This window comes from Macaca thibetana, chromosome 12 (assembly GCF_024542745.1).
Source record: "Macaca thibetana thibetana isolate TM-01 chromosome 12, ASM2454274v1, whole genome shotgun sequence".
NCBI classification, from domain to species: Eukaryota; Metazoa; Chordata; class Mammalia; order Primates; family Cercopithecidae; genus Macaca; species Macaca thibetana.
Window position 1 is genome coordinate 26,600,507 of NC_065589.1, and position 16,396 is coordinate 26,616,902.

General features: G+C 41.9%; 1 protein-coding gene across 1 annotated transcript in view; it reads left to right on the forward strand.

Annotated features, from left to right (window-relative positions):
* The first annotated feature begins 44 nt into the window (after positions 1 to 44).
* PECR (peroxisomal trans-2-enoyl-CoA reductase) overlaps positions 45 to 16,396 on the forward strand; it is a 41,873-nt gene continuing 25,521 nt past the window's right edge. The window contains exons 1-3 of the mRNA XM_050751291.1: positions 45 to 238; positions 14,513 to 14,646; positions 15,557 to 15,722. Of these exons, the coding sequence (XP_050607248.1) occupies positions 58 to 238; positions 14,513 to 14,646; positions 15,557 to 15,722 (481 nt within the window). The 5' untranslated portion in view covers positions 45 to 57. The remainder of the gene's footprint in view (positions 239 to 14,512; positions 14,647 to 15,556; positions 15,723 to 16,396) is intronic.

Consider the following 16,396-nt stretch of genomic DNA (forward strand, 5'->3'; position numbering starts at 1 on the left):
CGGGGTCCTGGCTGTCACGTGGGCTCGGGCCCTGCCCGGCCCTCCCGCCCGCCTCGAATGGCTCTGAGAACCAGCAGGGCCCCCGCTCAGCTGTTCTGGCACGCCGCTGCAGAGATGGCCTCCTGGGCTAAGGGCAGGAGCTGCCTGGCGCCTGGTTTGCTGCAGGGCCAAGTGGCCATCGTCACTGGCGGGGCCACGGGCATCGGAAAGGCCATCGTGAAGGAGCTCTTGGAGCTGGGTACGTGAGCGGGCCGCTGGTGCACAGAAATGGCTGGGGTGTCCTGGGGTAACCTGGAATCGGGAGCCAGGGGCTCTCGGCGGGGCGGGGGAGTGCGGAGCTGCAGAGCAAAGCGGGGGCAGGTGTGGGCGAAATTACGACCACCATGGAGACAAAAGAGAGCAGTTCTTCCTAAGGAATTATGGAGCCACTGGTTAAAAACTAAAGGGACCACTCAGGCCAAAGAGACTGTGCCCGAGATAGGCAATAAAAAGACCAGTGACACATGCTGTGCAATTAGTTTTATATTCAGATTTAAAATTCATCCATTCTATATGCTTAATGTGAGTGATTAGGAAACGTGGGAAGACTTCATTTAACTGGAAAAAATTGTAAGCATACTGAGAGTCTCTCATAGTATCTTCTCACATCTCTTAACCACAGCAAGGAAGTATGCTGAATATTTACCTTAACTTGGGTGAAGGAAAGCCTTTGTAAACATTAAGTGAGGGAATAAACCACAAAGGGGAACATAAATCAGTCTGCCTGTATGAAGGTGTAAATCTTCATTGAATTAAAAAAAATGTATAAAGTTTAAGGGCATATGAAGAAAAATATTTACAACATCGATAAATTATTTGTTGGTTTTGAGATAGGGTCTCACTCTGTTGCCCACGCTGGTCTAGAACACCTGGGTTCAAGGGATCCTTCTGCCTTGCCTCTGACTCCCAAAGTGTGGGGATTACAGGCTGAGCCACTAGACTCGGCAAAGAAAAAATCCAACACACTGATAGAAAAATTAGACTAATGGTATGGACTAAGTGTTCCAAAAGAACTACAGACAGGCAAGAAGCATATGAAAAAAGGATCAACTTTATTGGTAATAAAATATAAAACAGTAAGATTTCATTTTTCTAACAAAATTTTGAAATATTGGGAAAAATTAAAGTGTTGATGCAGGAATGAGAAGGCAGGAATGTAAATTATTACAAAATTTCTGGAGGGCAATTTGGAAAAAAAGATCCAAAAACCTTCACAATGTTTATGCTCTGACAGTAATTCCTTTCTCAGGAATTTAAAGAAACAGAGTCAAGCAAAGATTTTCATGCAAGGATGTAGTCTTGAGTAGTGAAAAAATGGAAATTGCCTAAAAATCCAATATGAGGGAAATAGTTAAATCAATTACAATGAAATATAATGCTTCCATTTAAATATCTTGCTATTTGTCCTGGCAAGGTGGCTTATGCCTGTAATTCCACACTTTGGAGGGCTGAGGCGGGCAAATAACCTGAGGTCAGGAGTTCGAGACCAGCCTGGCCAACATGGTGAAACTCCATCTCTGCTAAAAATACAAAAATTAGCGAGGCATGGTGGTGCACACCTGTAGTCCCAGCTACCTGGTAGGCTGAGGCACAAGAATCACTTGAACCTAGGAGGCAGAGGTTGCAGTGAGCTGATGTCAAGCCACTGCACTCCCGCCTGGGCAACAGAGTGAGATTCCATCTCAATAAATAAAGAAATAAATATCTTGCTATTGAAGACTTATTTGGATAAATGCATACCGTATTATTGGGAAAAGTAGAATTCTAAACCTAATAGCCTTCCAATTTTACTTTTTTTTTTTTTTTTTTTGAGATGGAGTTTCACTCTTGTTGCCCAGGCTGGAGTGCAATGGTGCCATCTTGGCTCACCGCAACCTACGCCTTCTTGGTTCAAGTGATTCTCCTGCCTCAGCCCCCTGAGCAGTTGGGATTACAGGCATGCCCCACCTCGCCTGGCTAATTTTGTATTTTTAGTAGAGACGGGGTTTCCATACGCTGGTCAGGCTGGTGTCGAACTCCCAACCTCAGGTGATCCGCCCTCATTGGCCTCCCAAAGTGCTGAGATTACAGGCATGAGCCACCGTGCCTGGCCCAGTTTTGCTTTTAATAAAAAATACACATGCAGGGCTGGGCGCGGTAGCTCACGCCTGTAATCCCAGCACTTTGGGAGGCTGAGGCGGGTGGAGCACGAGATCAAGAGTTCGAGACCAGCCTGGGCAAACATGGTAAGACAGGGTTTCATATGCCTGTAATCCCAGCTACTGAGGAGGCTGAGGCAGGAGAATCGCTTGAACCCAGGAGGCAGAGGTTGCAGTGAGCCAAGATCACGCCACTGCACTCCAGCCTGGGTGACAGAGCAATACTCTGTCTCAAAAAAAAAAAAAAAAAAAAAGTATTATACATGCAAAAATAGACCGGAAGGAAGTTTATAAGATTTTTAACTATTTTTCTGAAAATAATGTTAATTATGAGTAATTAAAATTGTCTTCGTCTTTTAAATATTTTTTAATGAACATCTAAATTATCTTTGGTTACCACTGTTTCCAACATCTGGCATAGTATGAACTGAAAAAGAAAACATCTATGTTTTTAGTTAAAAAAAAAAAAAAAGCAAAAACATTTCCTAATAAGGCCATGATATAACCTCATCACCATTACTGCCTAGTTTATTCTCAATACCAAACTCTCTCCTTTTTCAGGAAAATCTATAAGAAAATCAGAATCAGTTATCAATTCATGCAAAGGTCAGCTACTAGGCTTCTCAGCAGATGCATAGGACCCTAGTTCACCTTGAAGGACTTTCAGTGGGATTTTATGTATTTGAACTTTCATCCTGTTGCATAAGTGTGCTATTCGAACTTTCATCCTGTTGCATAACTGTGCACTGGCCAAAAACTACACCCCTGGAATAAGGTTGTATTTTTCTTACCACAAACTAAAACATTAGGACAATGGTCTTGTAATCTTTTGGAAGACATGGATCTCTCTGAGATTCTGATAAAAGCGATGGAGTGTCTTTTGAGAAAAAAAATCATATACTTAAAATTATATATAGACAATTATTTTGTTGTATTGGAAATGGATTTCCTTCAGTGAATGAATATAATATAATATAGTATTTTATATATATATATATATATATATTTTTTTTTTTTTTTTTTTTTTGAGATGGAGTCTCGCTCTGTCGCCCAGGCTGTAGTGCAGTGGCACAATCTTGGCTCACAACAACCTCCGCCTCCCGGGTTCAAGCAATTCTCTGCCTCAGCCTCCTGAGTAGTATTTTTAATAGAGATGGGGTTTCACCATATTGGCCAGGCTGGTCTTGAACTCCTGACCTTGTGATCCATTCCCCTCGACCTCCCAAAATGCTGGGAGCTACCACGCCTGGCCACAAAAATCATTTTTTATAATGACTTTTTCCTCTTTATTTTTTTAATGCAAGAATTAATGGCTATTTCCACAGCATTGTTATAAAAACCCAAATTGAGCAAAAAAGAAAATGTTAGCCAGTTTTTTTTTTTTTGAGACAGAATCTCACTCTGTCACCCAGGCCAGATTGCAGTGGCATGATCTCAGCTCACTGCAACCTCCGCCTTCCGAGTTCAAGCGATTCTCATGTCTCAGCCTCCCAAGTAGTTGGGACTACAAGCATGTGCCACCACGCCTGGCTAATTTTTATATTTTTACCAGAGACGGGGTTTTGGCATGTTGGCCAGGCTGGTCTCGAACTCCGGACCTGTAGTGATCTACCCACCCCAGCCTCCCTAAGTGCTAGGATTATAGGTATGGAGCCCTCACGCCTAGCCTCCAGTTTTCTTTCTAGTCAGAAGGCCACTGTTTTTTGTTTTTGGTTTTGTTGAGATGTGGTTTTTAAAACGATGATGACTGTATTGTCTTTCACTTCCACAGGATTTTGACTTTTCCTTTTGCTGAGAGGATACAGAGAGCTTTAGCTCACAAAAGCAGGATATTGTAGGCAGAATTGGATCTCCTTTGTACCTTTGACAGGTGCCGTTAGGCAGAGAGAAACCTGATTTCGTCAAGAAAAACCTAAGGTCATGAAGTTGAATTCATATCAGATCTTTTTTTTTTTTATCTTCAAGTTAATCATTCACTTTCTGTTACTACAGTACAACATAAATTAGGTATAGTAGATAAAATGCAATTAGGAAATGCAGGTGGAAATTATGAGCCAAGACAGCATTTTTTCTTGCTCTAGTCTAGTCTAACTAGCCTGTTACCAACACCAGGGACCAAGAAGTTGCTGAATAAATGTAGTATTCTGAGTTGAAGATGGAAAAGGATCAGTATCAGCCTAAGCAGGAACGCAGCATACTGGGGCTACAAGCCTCTGATGTTGAAAGAACTCCTTATCCACAAGCTACTCCTATACCTATTCTTTTTTTTCTTTTTTTGAGATGGCGGAGTCTCGTTCTGTTGCCCAGGCTCGAGTGCAGTGGCGCGATCTCGGCTCACTGCAAGCTCCACCTCCCGGGTTCACGCCATTCTCCTGCCTCAGCCTCCCGAGTAGCTGGGACTACAGGTGCCTGCCACCTCGCCCGGCTAATTTTTTGTATTTTTAGTAGAGATGGGGTTTCACCATGTTAGCCAGGATGGTCTTGATCTCCTGACCTCATGATCCGCCCGCCTCGGCCTCCCAAAGTGCTGGGATTACAGGCGTGAGCCACCGCGCCTGGTCTTCTGCACCTATTCTAACCAAGTCAGTTGTGCTTCCAGGATCTCTCTAGCTACATATAAACAGAAAGTTTATTCAAATGATTCAGCATGAAAGGTAAGGATTATATATAATATTTTTCTAGTTTATTATAAGGTAACATAAGAGGTTTCCAATAAAAATAGTATAGAAGTGTATAAAAGAAAAAAATGAGCTTTACCCATTCTGCCCTTTTTCTAAATTCCCTTCCTAGTGATTTTCTATAAATTTAATGTGCACATGTATACACATGTATATATATTTGTTTTTTACAAAATTGGGATAACAGTATTCCTGCTCTGTAATCATTTATACACACACACACACACACACACACACACACACACATAAATATCTTGTTTTTTCTTTGTTTTTTTAGACACAGGATCTTGCTCTGTCACCCAGGCTAGAGTACACTGGTGCCATCATAACTCACTGCAGCCTCAAACTCCTGTCTCAAATGATTCTCCTGCCTCAACCTCCCAAGTGTCTAAACTATAGGCATGTACTACAATGTTTGGCTAATTAACACATTTTTTTAGAGACAAGGTCTCACCCAGGATGGTCTTGAACTCCTGGCCACAAGCGACTCTCCAACCTTAGTCTCCCAAAGTGCTGGGATTACAGACATGAGTCACCATGCCTGGCCCATATCTTGTGTTTTTCGATGGTAGTACTGTAGTCATATCTCATTCATTTTAAAGCTGCATAGTATTCCATTGTGTGGATCTGTAATAACTTATTTAACCATTTCCTGAATGGGCATTTAGGTTTTAATTTTACCCAGCATTGCATTGTTTTTCCCTGTAATACGTTTGCACCCTAGTTTAAGTTTGTCTATAATGGACAGTTCTACCAGTGAAAGTAAATGGACTTGTAAAGTGGTATTTCAGTGCATCTTTACTTGTAGTAGACAATTGACCTGAAGTCTTGAGGTTTCAGATAGTAACTAGTGATAATTTAGTAAACTTCTATTTAGATAATCCATGTGAGTCATCCTATTTATAGTCTCACCATATTTTTTATTTGAGGTCTTGGACAAAGTTAGGCATTAATCACCTTAATGTTCTTGTTTGGTTTCTCTCTTCCCTCTCCCTCTCTTTCTCTCTTTCTCTCTGACACAGTCTCACTCTGTCACCCACGCTGCAGTGCAGTGGCACAGTCTTGGCTCACTACAACCTCTGCCCCCAGGTTCAAGCAATTCTCGTGGCTTAATCTCCTGAATAGCTGGGATTACAGGCATGTGCCTTCATGCTCAGCTAATTTGTTTTTGTATTTTTAGTAGAGGTGGGGTTTCACCATGATGCCCAGGCTGGTCTTGAAGTCCTGAACACAAGCGATCCACTGGCCTTGGCCTCCCAAAGTGCTGGGATTACAGGCGTGAGCCACTGCGCCCAGCCTAGGTGAAGTTTTTAATCCCCGCCCTGCGGAGCCTATGCCCTACTCTGGGAACTGGAGCGAAAAATACACATGTTGAAGGCAGAAATATCAAAGAAAGAAGTGGGCGAAGGAGGTGGTGGCTTGTCCTGGGGTGCTTATTTCTCCTTTCCATCTCACTGATCAGCTCAGCTATTTCTCCTAAGTGACAGAAACCTAACAGGGTTGGATTAGTCTGGAAGTATATACAGTCATGTGTCACTTAACAAAGGGGAAATCTTCTGAACATGCATCCTTAAGCGATTTCATCATAGTGTGAACATCATAGAGAGGTAGGCAAACCTAGATGGTGTAGCCTACTATACACCTGGACTATATGGTATAGCCTACTCTACACCTGGGCTATATGGTATAGCCTATTGCTTCTAGGCTACAAACCTGTACAACATGTTACTGTGCTGAATGCTGTAGGAAATAGTAACACAAAGGTAAATATTTGTGTGTCTAAACATATCTAAACATACCAAAGATATAGGAAAAATACGGTATAAAAGATTAAAAAATGGTATACCTGTATAGAACACTGCATAGGACATAGGAGCTTGTGGGACTGGAAGTTGCTCAGGGTGAGTTAGTGAGGGAGTGATAAGTGAATGTGAAGGCCTAGGACATTATTGTTTACTGTTGCAGAATTTATAGACACTGTACACACAGGCTAAACTAAATTTATTAAAAAATAAAGTAATTGCACCTATGACATTACAGTGGCTACAGTACCACTGGATGATAAGAACGTTTAACTTCCACTTTAATCTTATGGGGCCACTGCCATATATGTGGTCTATCATAGACCAAAACATTGTTATGGGGCGCGTGACTGTGTTTCAGTTGTTTTTCCTCCTGGGAGAAGAGGGCCCTCCTGGAAACTAAAGGAGAAAGGAGTAAGCATTCTCCTAACCATAGAACTTCTGTTTTGTTGAACATTATATATTTTGATAAATTCCATTTTAAAGTTAGGCAAGGCTTACAAGGAACTCATGGTGAATCTTTCCAATTTTTGCTTCATAAAACCCTCAGATTGCACACAAGAATTTCCAAAAGTTGTTACCATTTTTAGTTTACTAAATTATAACCTAAACTTTAAACATAGTTTTTTAAATTGCCTTACTTTGTACAAGCTCTATGGAAAACAGTATAGAGATTTCTTAAAGAATTAAAAATAGAATTCCCATTCAATTCGGCAAACCCACTGCTGGGTATCTACAAAGGAAAATCAATCACTATGTGAAGAAGACACCTGCTCTAGTATGTTTATCACAACACTATTCACAATAGCAAGTTAAGGAATCAACCTAACTGTCCCATCAATGGATGACTGGATAAAGAACATATGTTATATATACCATGGAATACTACTCAGCCACGAAAAGAATGAAATCTTGTCTTTTGCAGCAACACGGATAGAACTGGAGGCCTTTATCCCAACTGAAATAATTCAGAAACAAGGTCAAATGGTGCATGTTCTCACTTATAAGTGGAAAGTAGAGAGTGGGTACACATGGACATATAGAGTGGAATAATAGACACTGGAGACTCTAAAAGGTGGGAGGGTAGAAGCAGGGGAGTGAAGGTTGAAAAATTACCTGTTGGGTACAGTGTCCACTATTCAGGTGATGGGTACACTAAAAGCCCACACTACACATATATCCATGTAACAAAACTGCACTTGTCACCGCTACATCTATAAAGATAAGAAATAAAATAAAATGCCTTATTTTAATATGCAGTAGCTAGCTTATCTTATACAACTAAAAGAGTTCAGGCCAAATGGAGAGCCCTTGTACTCTGTGCCTTTATGAGCTTCATTTATTCCACATATATATGTTGGACTGTGTGTTAGCATAACAAATAGAGCAATTGCAGGGTCCCTACCTTCCAGGAGATGACAGTGAGTGGTGCAGACTGTTAAATTAGCAGGTAATTATGATACAGTGAAATGCTGTATTAGGGTGAGAACAGTCTATAACTGTATCGCCTCACATGGAATTTAACACTGAAGAACCACTGCAGTCCAGCCTGGGCAACACAGTGAGACCTCATCTTTAAAATATATATGTAAAAGAACCATTTAACAGTTCATAGGTAGTCTTTGCTTTTGCATGGCATTGTAGCATTGTAACAATGATCATGCAAGCTGAAACCATGCAAAGCAAAAATAGTCAATGGGAAAAAGTACAAGTATTTCATTACCTTCAGAAATTTTTGTCAAAGTGGTGCCCAAACAGGGACTTTCAGGGACAAACAGAGACCTGAAGGGACCTAAAGAGGCCTGCAGGGACAAATAGAGATAAGTAGGGATAAATAGAAATGGTGATAGAGTTCAATAGAGACTTTTTGGCAAAAGTCATCTTCACTTGCAAGGCATTACTGTAGTCCCAGGAGTTGCTGATTTTGATTGTGAAGAAAACATTCCAGTAGTCATAGTGTCACAAGATCTTTGGGTTTTTGAACGAGGAGAGTATATTGCACAACTATGGCTTGTTTTCTGTAAGTTGCACCCTTCTCCACGGAGGGAGAAGCGAGGGAATCAAGCATTTGAAAGTACAACTAGGAGAGAGATTTTTCTATCACAACCCACAGCATTTAATGGACCCACCTGTACAGTACAAATTGAAGTTCTTAAGGATCGTTGTTGTTGTTGTTGTTTTTGGAGACGGAGTCTTACTTTGTTGGCCAGGCTGCAGTGCAGTGGCATGATCTTGACTCACTGCAAGCTCCACCTTCTGGGTTCACACCATTCTCCTGCCTCAGCCTCCTGAGTTGCTGGGACTCCAGGCACCCACCACCATGCCCGGCTAATTTTTTTGTATATTTAGTAGAGACAGGGTTTCACTGTATTAGCCAGGATGGTCTCGATTTCCTGACCTCATGATCTGCCTGCCCTGGCCTCCCAAAGTGCTGGGATTACAGGTGTGAGCCACCGCACCCGGCCAAGGGTTTTTTTTTTGCTATGCTGTTGCACGAGAAGGATGAGCTTCAATTTGCTTTCCCTGTGCCTTCTGTTAATCAGAGAGAGCCTGCATCTCCTTATCAATGAGAAGTTTTACCCTACGGTAATTAACCAAAGAGGCAGAAGCTGAGTTACAGCTTGTGGAGCAGATGCTTCGGCATGCCTCCTGGCCACAGCCACAAAAGCCTTTGCTTCTGTTTCGGTAGATTTACTAACGTGGGGATGAGGGTATCCTTGTGTTTTTGCAGGAGATGAACAAACCGTGTGGGTTCCCTCAAGGTGTGTGCGACCGTAGAATGGGAGACTAGAGGGACCCATGGATCCCAACCATGGGCGTGGTTCCCCCAGTACATGCTGAATGTGAAGACGGAATGAACCACCGAGGCTACACATTTTGCAATTGCCTTTCTCAATTAATTCAAAAAACAAAAAGGGAGAGATGTTGCAGGCCGAAAGAGTGAGGGTCGTGATCAACTCAGTATAACACTGGAGGGTATATGAGCAAACAGCAAACTGTTCTCGTAAATGCAGAATGTTGGCATACCGACAAACTGTCTGCCACCCGGAAGGAATGCTGAAGATAGTCACGACCCAGGCACAAGTGTTTCTTGTGATGAGGCACATCTGAAGCTTGTTAGCAATAATGTGAACCTGTGATCAGTTAAGCAGCTGACCAATCATTTCCTCCTCCTCCCTGCTTTTTCTACCCAATAAATACAAAAGGCTGTAGAAGCTCAAGGCTGCTGCTTTTGCTCACTAGAAGCAGGGAGCCCTCTTCTTTTTCCCCTGGCCCCTTCCTTTAAAACAGTTTCTTTTGTTTTAAGTTTTCATTTCTGCATTCATCTTCCTTCCTTCAGTCTCCTAATGATGGTCTCAAGTAGTAACAGTAGTAACTGTAGGAGTCAGTGTCTCAAGCTCTCAAGTAGTAACAGTAGTAACTATGGCAGTCTGCCACATAGGGAAATGAAAAAAATAGTAAAACTAGACCAGTTTTACTGGGGAGATGTTGGTCAAAGAGTACAAAGTTTCATTTAGACAGGAGGAATAAGTTCTGATGATCTATTACACAGCACGATGGCTATAGTTTGTAATGCATTGTGTATTTCAAAATAGTGAAAATAGTGGATTTTGAATGTTCTTACCTCAAAGAAATGGTAAGTATAAGAGGTGATGAATACATTAGCCTTATTTCATTATTCCACAATATGTTTATGTATCAAAATATCATGTTTTACCCCATTACTGTATACAGTTATTTGTCAATTAAAAATAAAAATTTTAAAAACTCAGTATTGAAAATTAAACTATTATTTTCATGTGAAAAGTATGTTGAGTCATTTGATTAGTGCTTGCCTTCTCATTGTATACCTTATGATATGGAGCAAGCATTTTTCCTATACCTTGTTAAATTGTCATACTCCTTTCTACGTTTGGATCAGCTTCCAACGTTTTATCTTTTATACTTTCAATGTCATGAAATATTTCCAAAAGTTTCTTTCTTTTTTTTTTTGAGACAGAGTCTTGCTCTTGTCACCAGGCTGGGGTGCAATGGTACAATCTCAGCTCACTGCAACCTCTGCCTGCCTCCCGGGTTCAAGCAGTTTTCCTGCCTCAGCCTCCCGAGTAGCTGGGATTAACAGGCACCTGCCACCATGCCTGGCTAATGTTTGTATTTTCAGTGGAGACAGGGTTTTGCCATGTTGGTCAGGCTGGTCTCAAACTCCTGACCTTGTGATCTGCCCACCTCAGCCTCCCAAAGTGCTGGCATTATAGAAGTGAGCCACTACGCCCGGCCCCAAAAGTTTCTTTAATGTGAAATTTTTTGTGGGTGTCACTTCCTTTGGGATATCTTCGTCTTCTTTGTCACGTGTACTTTCCTCATTAAGTTTGCCTTCAGTAAGATCTTCTGGCTTTCTGTAGTTTCTAGAATGGTGGCAGTGTCATGCATTCCCCTTTTATAATTCCCCTGATATGCAATTCTAATTTTGCTTCCAGTGTTACAGATTTTCATTTCTTGGTCTCACTTTTCATGTTTGTTGACCAGTCCCTCCTAAGATCATGTGTTTTTGTAAAATGTCACTTGGGTTTCTTGTTGAAAAACCAGGAGGTGACACAGCTATATTCTTTGCTGTCTGAGCTCTTCTGAACTGAAGAAGCGATGCACAGTGGCCATTCACTGATAGATGTTGGAAGAAATGACATGATTAATCACTGATCTTGATGTGCATCTGTTCTTTATGATTTGCGGGTTGAAAAGCTAGCAGTGGAGTTTGCATTTTATGCAGTTACAGTTAATATACCGTGGTTATTGAAATTTGAACCTTGTTGTTGAGAGACTGGTGTCTTTAAGCTAAGCTAACTGAAATCAGAGCATAGTAGAGCAGAGCAAAGGAAGGACTGTCTCTACTTCCATTTCACCCTTCTTAGCCATTGTGCTATTATTATTATTATTATTTTTTTTTTTTTGAGACGGAGTCTCGCTCTGTCGCCCAGGCTGGAGTGCAGTGGCGCTATCTCGGCTCACTGCAAGCTCCGCCTCCCGGGTTTACGCCATTCTTCTGCCTCAGCCTCCCGAGTAGCTGGGACTACAGGCGCCCGCCACCTCGCCCGGCTAATTTTTTTGTATTTTTAGTAGAGACGGGGTTTCATTGTGTTAGCCAGGATGGTCTCGATCTCCTGACCTCGTGATCCACCCGTCTCGGCCTCCCAAAGTGCTGGGATTACAGGCTTGAGCCACCGCGCCCGGCCATGTGCTATTATTCTTAAGGAGAAAGAGGGAACCATTTTATTTCTACATATGTTATAAATCCTATAATACGTTGTTATTTTTGCTTTGAACTATCACTACCTTTTAAAGAGATCTGAATAGAAAGAAGAAAAATCTTTATATTTTCTCACGTAATTACTATTTCTGCAACATAGACCTCATCTCTACAAAAAAAAAAAAAAAAAAAAAAAAAGTGGCCGGGTATGGTGGTTTATGTCTGTGGTCCCAGCCACTTGGGAGGTTGGGGTAGGAGGATCAGTGGAGCCCAGAAGGTCAAGGCTGCAGTGTGCCAAGATCACCGCTGCACTCCAGCCTAGGCAACAGAGTAAGACCTTGTCTCAAAAACAAACACACAAACGAATTGTTTTTAGTTCTCTTTCTTCTTCTGTATATTTTTAGATTTTTATTTGGCATCATTTTCCTTCTACTTGAAGGACTTCCTTTCATCTTTTTTGTAGTGCAGAACACCTTGATGAATTCTTCCAGCTTTCATATGGGTGAAAAAGTCTTTATTTTGCCATCATTTTTGAGAGGTAGTTTCACTGGGTCAAGATTTCTAAGTTCACCATCTTTGTCATTGCTTTCGGTACCGTAAAGATGTTTCACTGTCTTCTGGCTTGCATTGTTTCTGAAAGAAGTCTTCATCTTTCTTGTTCTATATTTAATGTGTTGTTTTTCTCTGGCTGCTTTTAAGATTTTTCTCTTCATCACTGGTCTATTTAATTATGTCATCAGTGTCATTTCTGGTTCTAGTTTTTGTTTTTTGTTTTTTTTTTGTTTTGTTTTGTTTTGTTTTGTTTCATACAGGGTCTTGCTCTGTTGCCCAGGCTGGAGGGCAGTGGGGTGATCTCAGCTCACTGCAACCTCTGCCTCCCAGGTTCAAGAAATTCTCCTGCCTCAGACTCCTGAGTAGCTGGGATTACAGGCGCACGCCACCACGCCTGGCTACTTTTTGTATTTTTAGTAGAGACAGGGTTTCACCATGTTGGTCAGGCTGTTCTCAAACTCCTGACCTCATGATTGGCCCGTCTCAGCCTCCCAAGTGCTGGGATTACGATTACGGGTGTGAGCCACTGCGTCCGGCCTGGGTCTGTTTTTATTAATTGACTTTTCTCCTCATTATGTGCTGTTATTTTCCTGTTCCTTGGCATGCCTGATAGTTTTTTTGTTGGATGCCAGATACTAAATTGACCTTGGTGGATGTTGACTATTTTTATATTCTTATAAATATTCTTAGGCGCAAGAGACTGAGACCATCCTGGCCAACATGGTGAAACCCCATCTTTACTAAAAATACAAAAATTAGCTGGGCCTGGTGGCGCATGCCTGTAGTTGCAGCTACTTGGGACGCGGCGGCAGGAGAATTGCTTGAACCCGGGAGGAGAAGACTGCAGTGAGCTGAGATTGTGCCACTGCATCCCAGCCTGACGACACAGCGAGACTCCGTATCAAAAAAAAAATAAATAAATAAAATAAAAAAAAAAAAAATATATATATATATATATATATACACATACATATACTCTTGAGCTTTGTTCTGGGATACAGTTAGGTCACTTGAAAACAATTTAATACTTTAAAAGAGGCTTGATCCGAGCAGCCTTTAGTCTATGGTGAATTTTGCCTCACTGTGGAAGCCATCTGCTTCTGTGTATTTTACAGAATGCCCTGTGAAAGGTTTCCTTCTGCTGGGCACACTAACCATTCCCAGTGCTGTGTGAGTGCCAGGGTTTGATCTCCCTGCCCAGTTTTGGTGGTTCTTTCCTCTTTGATTTATTCCGAAGCATCGATTGGTACTCAGGTGAAGATTCAAGAGAGACTCTGCAGATCTCTGGAGTTCTCTCTCTCTGTATATCTTTCCTCCCTATTCCCTGGGCAGTCTCACTGCCTTAGATCTCTGGAGTTCTCTCTCTCTGTTTATCTTTTCTCCCTATCCCCTGGGCAGTCTCACTGCCTTGGCTCCCTAGGCTCCCAACTTCTTCTCTTCCACCAGGGAGACTTTGGTCTCTGAACGTGTTCCCCTCCCTTGCTGCAGTCTAGAACCTCTCTCCAGGCAGCAAGCTGGGGCAATCCAAGGGCTCATGTTTGTTTTCAGTCTTCCAGAGATGACCGTCCGGTGCTACTTGATGTCCAGTGCCAGAAAACCATCGTTTCATATATTTTGTCCAATATTTTAGTTATTTCAGGATGGAGGGCAAATTCAATTTCTATTACTCCATCTTGTCCAGAAGCAGAAGTCCTAATTCAGCTGTTTTTAAGACGTAGGAACACACATGGCCAGGTGCAGTGACTTGTGCCTGTAGTCCCAGAACTTTGGGAGGCCAGGTGGGAGGATTGCTTTAGCCTGGGAGAAGTTCAAGGTTACAGTGAGCTATGATCGAGCTACTGCACTCCAGCCTGAGCAACAGGGTGAGACCTTGACTCTAAAATAAAAAATACTTCAAAAAATGAAAGACATGATATTTTTTTCAATATTATTATTGAAATTTGGACAACTGGTGAAAGCATATTTATTTGTTCCCTGGCTGTTTACTTCTCAAGGTGTAATGTGGTCACTGCATCTCATGAAGGCATATTTATTTGTTCTCGGGCTGTTTCTCCTCAGGGAGTAATGTGGTCATTGCATCCCGTAAGTTGGAGAGATTGAAGTCTGCGGCAGATGAACTGAAGGCCAGCCTACCTCCCACAAACCAGGCACGAGTCATTCCCATACAATGCAACATCCGGAATGAAGAGGAGGTAATGGAGAGCTATCTGTATCATTTATTCATTCATTGTAATTTGCAGTAGTAGTTCTTAAACCTGGCTGTGCTTCAGGTTCTCCTATTGTAGCTGTCTTAGATGAGGCTCACTAGAAGCAGAGGCTGTGAAGGAGATTCTCATGTTAATGATTTACTGAGCCAGTGGCTCCTGGAGAAGGAGAGGAAGGGAGGCAAGAGTGTGGTCTCAGCTAGAGATGGCCTTTTGCCCTTTAAGTCATTTTTTATCTTTTTTTTTTTTTTTTTTTTTGAGACAAAGTCTTCCTCTATTGCCCAGGCTGGAGTGCAGTGGTGCAAAATCGGCTCACTGCAACCTACACCTCCTGGGTTCAAGCAATTCTCCTGCCTCAGCCTCCTGAGTAGCTGGGACTATAGGTGCATGCCACCATGCCCAGCTAATTTTTGTATTTTTCATAAAGACAGGTTTCACCATGTTGGCCAGGCTGATCTCAAACTCCTGACCTCAGGTGATCTGCCTGCCTCGGCCTCCCAAAGTGTTAGGATTACAGGCATGAGCCACCGTGCCTGGCCCCTTGAGTCATTTCTTAATGTTCATTTTAATCTGATTTCATCAGTGTTTATTCTGGGTTGGTAGCTTACAAATTAATATACGATGGAGGCCTGCCCTACTCAAGGGTGTTCCAGGCCCTTGGATCTATCTTGTCGTCAAAATGACAATTTTAGCTTTGTGATGTGTGGGTATTGGGTGCTGGTACATTATTCGTTGATGTAGGAGTTTTAGGGTTATTCATTGCTGCATGTTCATTCATTGTGGTACTTGGAGTGACTGTTCACTGTGAGAGATTGCAAACTCTGTCTAGAGCAATCAATCAGGCCAGGTAGCAGGTTAGGCTAGTAAACTTTTAGTAACTTCCAATGTTCTTCTTTAGGTGAATAATTTGGTCAAATCCACCTTAGATACTTTTGGTAAGATCAATTTCTTGGTGAACAATGGAGGAGGCCAGTTTCTTTCTCCTGCTGAACGCATCAGTTCTAAGGGATGGCACGCCGTGCTTGAGACCAACCTGACGGGTACCTTCTACATGTGCAAAGCAGGCAAGTACCGTCAGTATCCACAAGTCACCATGTCTTTATTTAGAGATCTCAGGAATCCTATGAGGGACTCAGAAACCCCATGTCATTAACATTTCTTGCCTAGCTTTTCTCACTTACAACATAGGAATGTAAATTGGTACATTTCAGTATAGTAATTTGGCAATATTTATAAAATGTGGATATCCATCAATCTCATCATTTTATTTCTTGGAATTTATTATGAGGAAATTATTAATGATCTGTACATAGATTTAGCTATAAACTTGTTCATAAAATTGGCGAAAACTCTCACACTTATTTTGTTTTTAAGAAATGAATCTATTAAATCTTTTAGCAGAACCAATTAATAAATTCAGAGAGAATACCAGAGACAGAGTCTGTATGCTCTCTAACAACTAATTAGCATGCATGTATAGTCTTTGGATTCAAGGTTGTGTTTTGTGGGTTGTTAGTACTGAACTCCTGAGTTGGGTAACTCAAGAGATTCTTTTTTTTTTTCTTTGAGAAGGAGTCTTGCTCTGTGGCCTAGGCTGGAGTGCAGTGGCCTGATCTCAGCTCACTGCAAGCTCCGCCTCCTGGGTTTACGCCATTCTCCTGCCTCGGACTCCCGAGTAGCTGGGACTGTAGGCGCCCGCCACCACACCCGGCTAGTTTTTTTTTTTTTTTTTTGTATT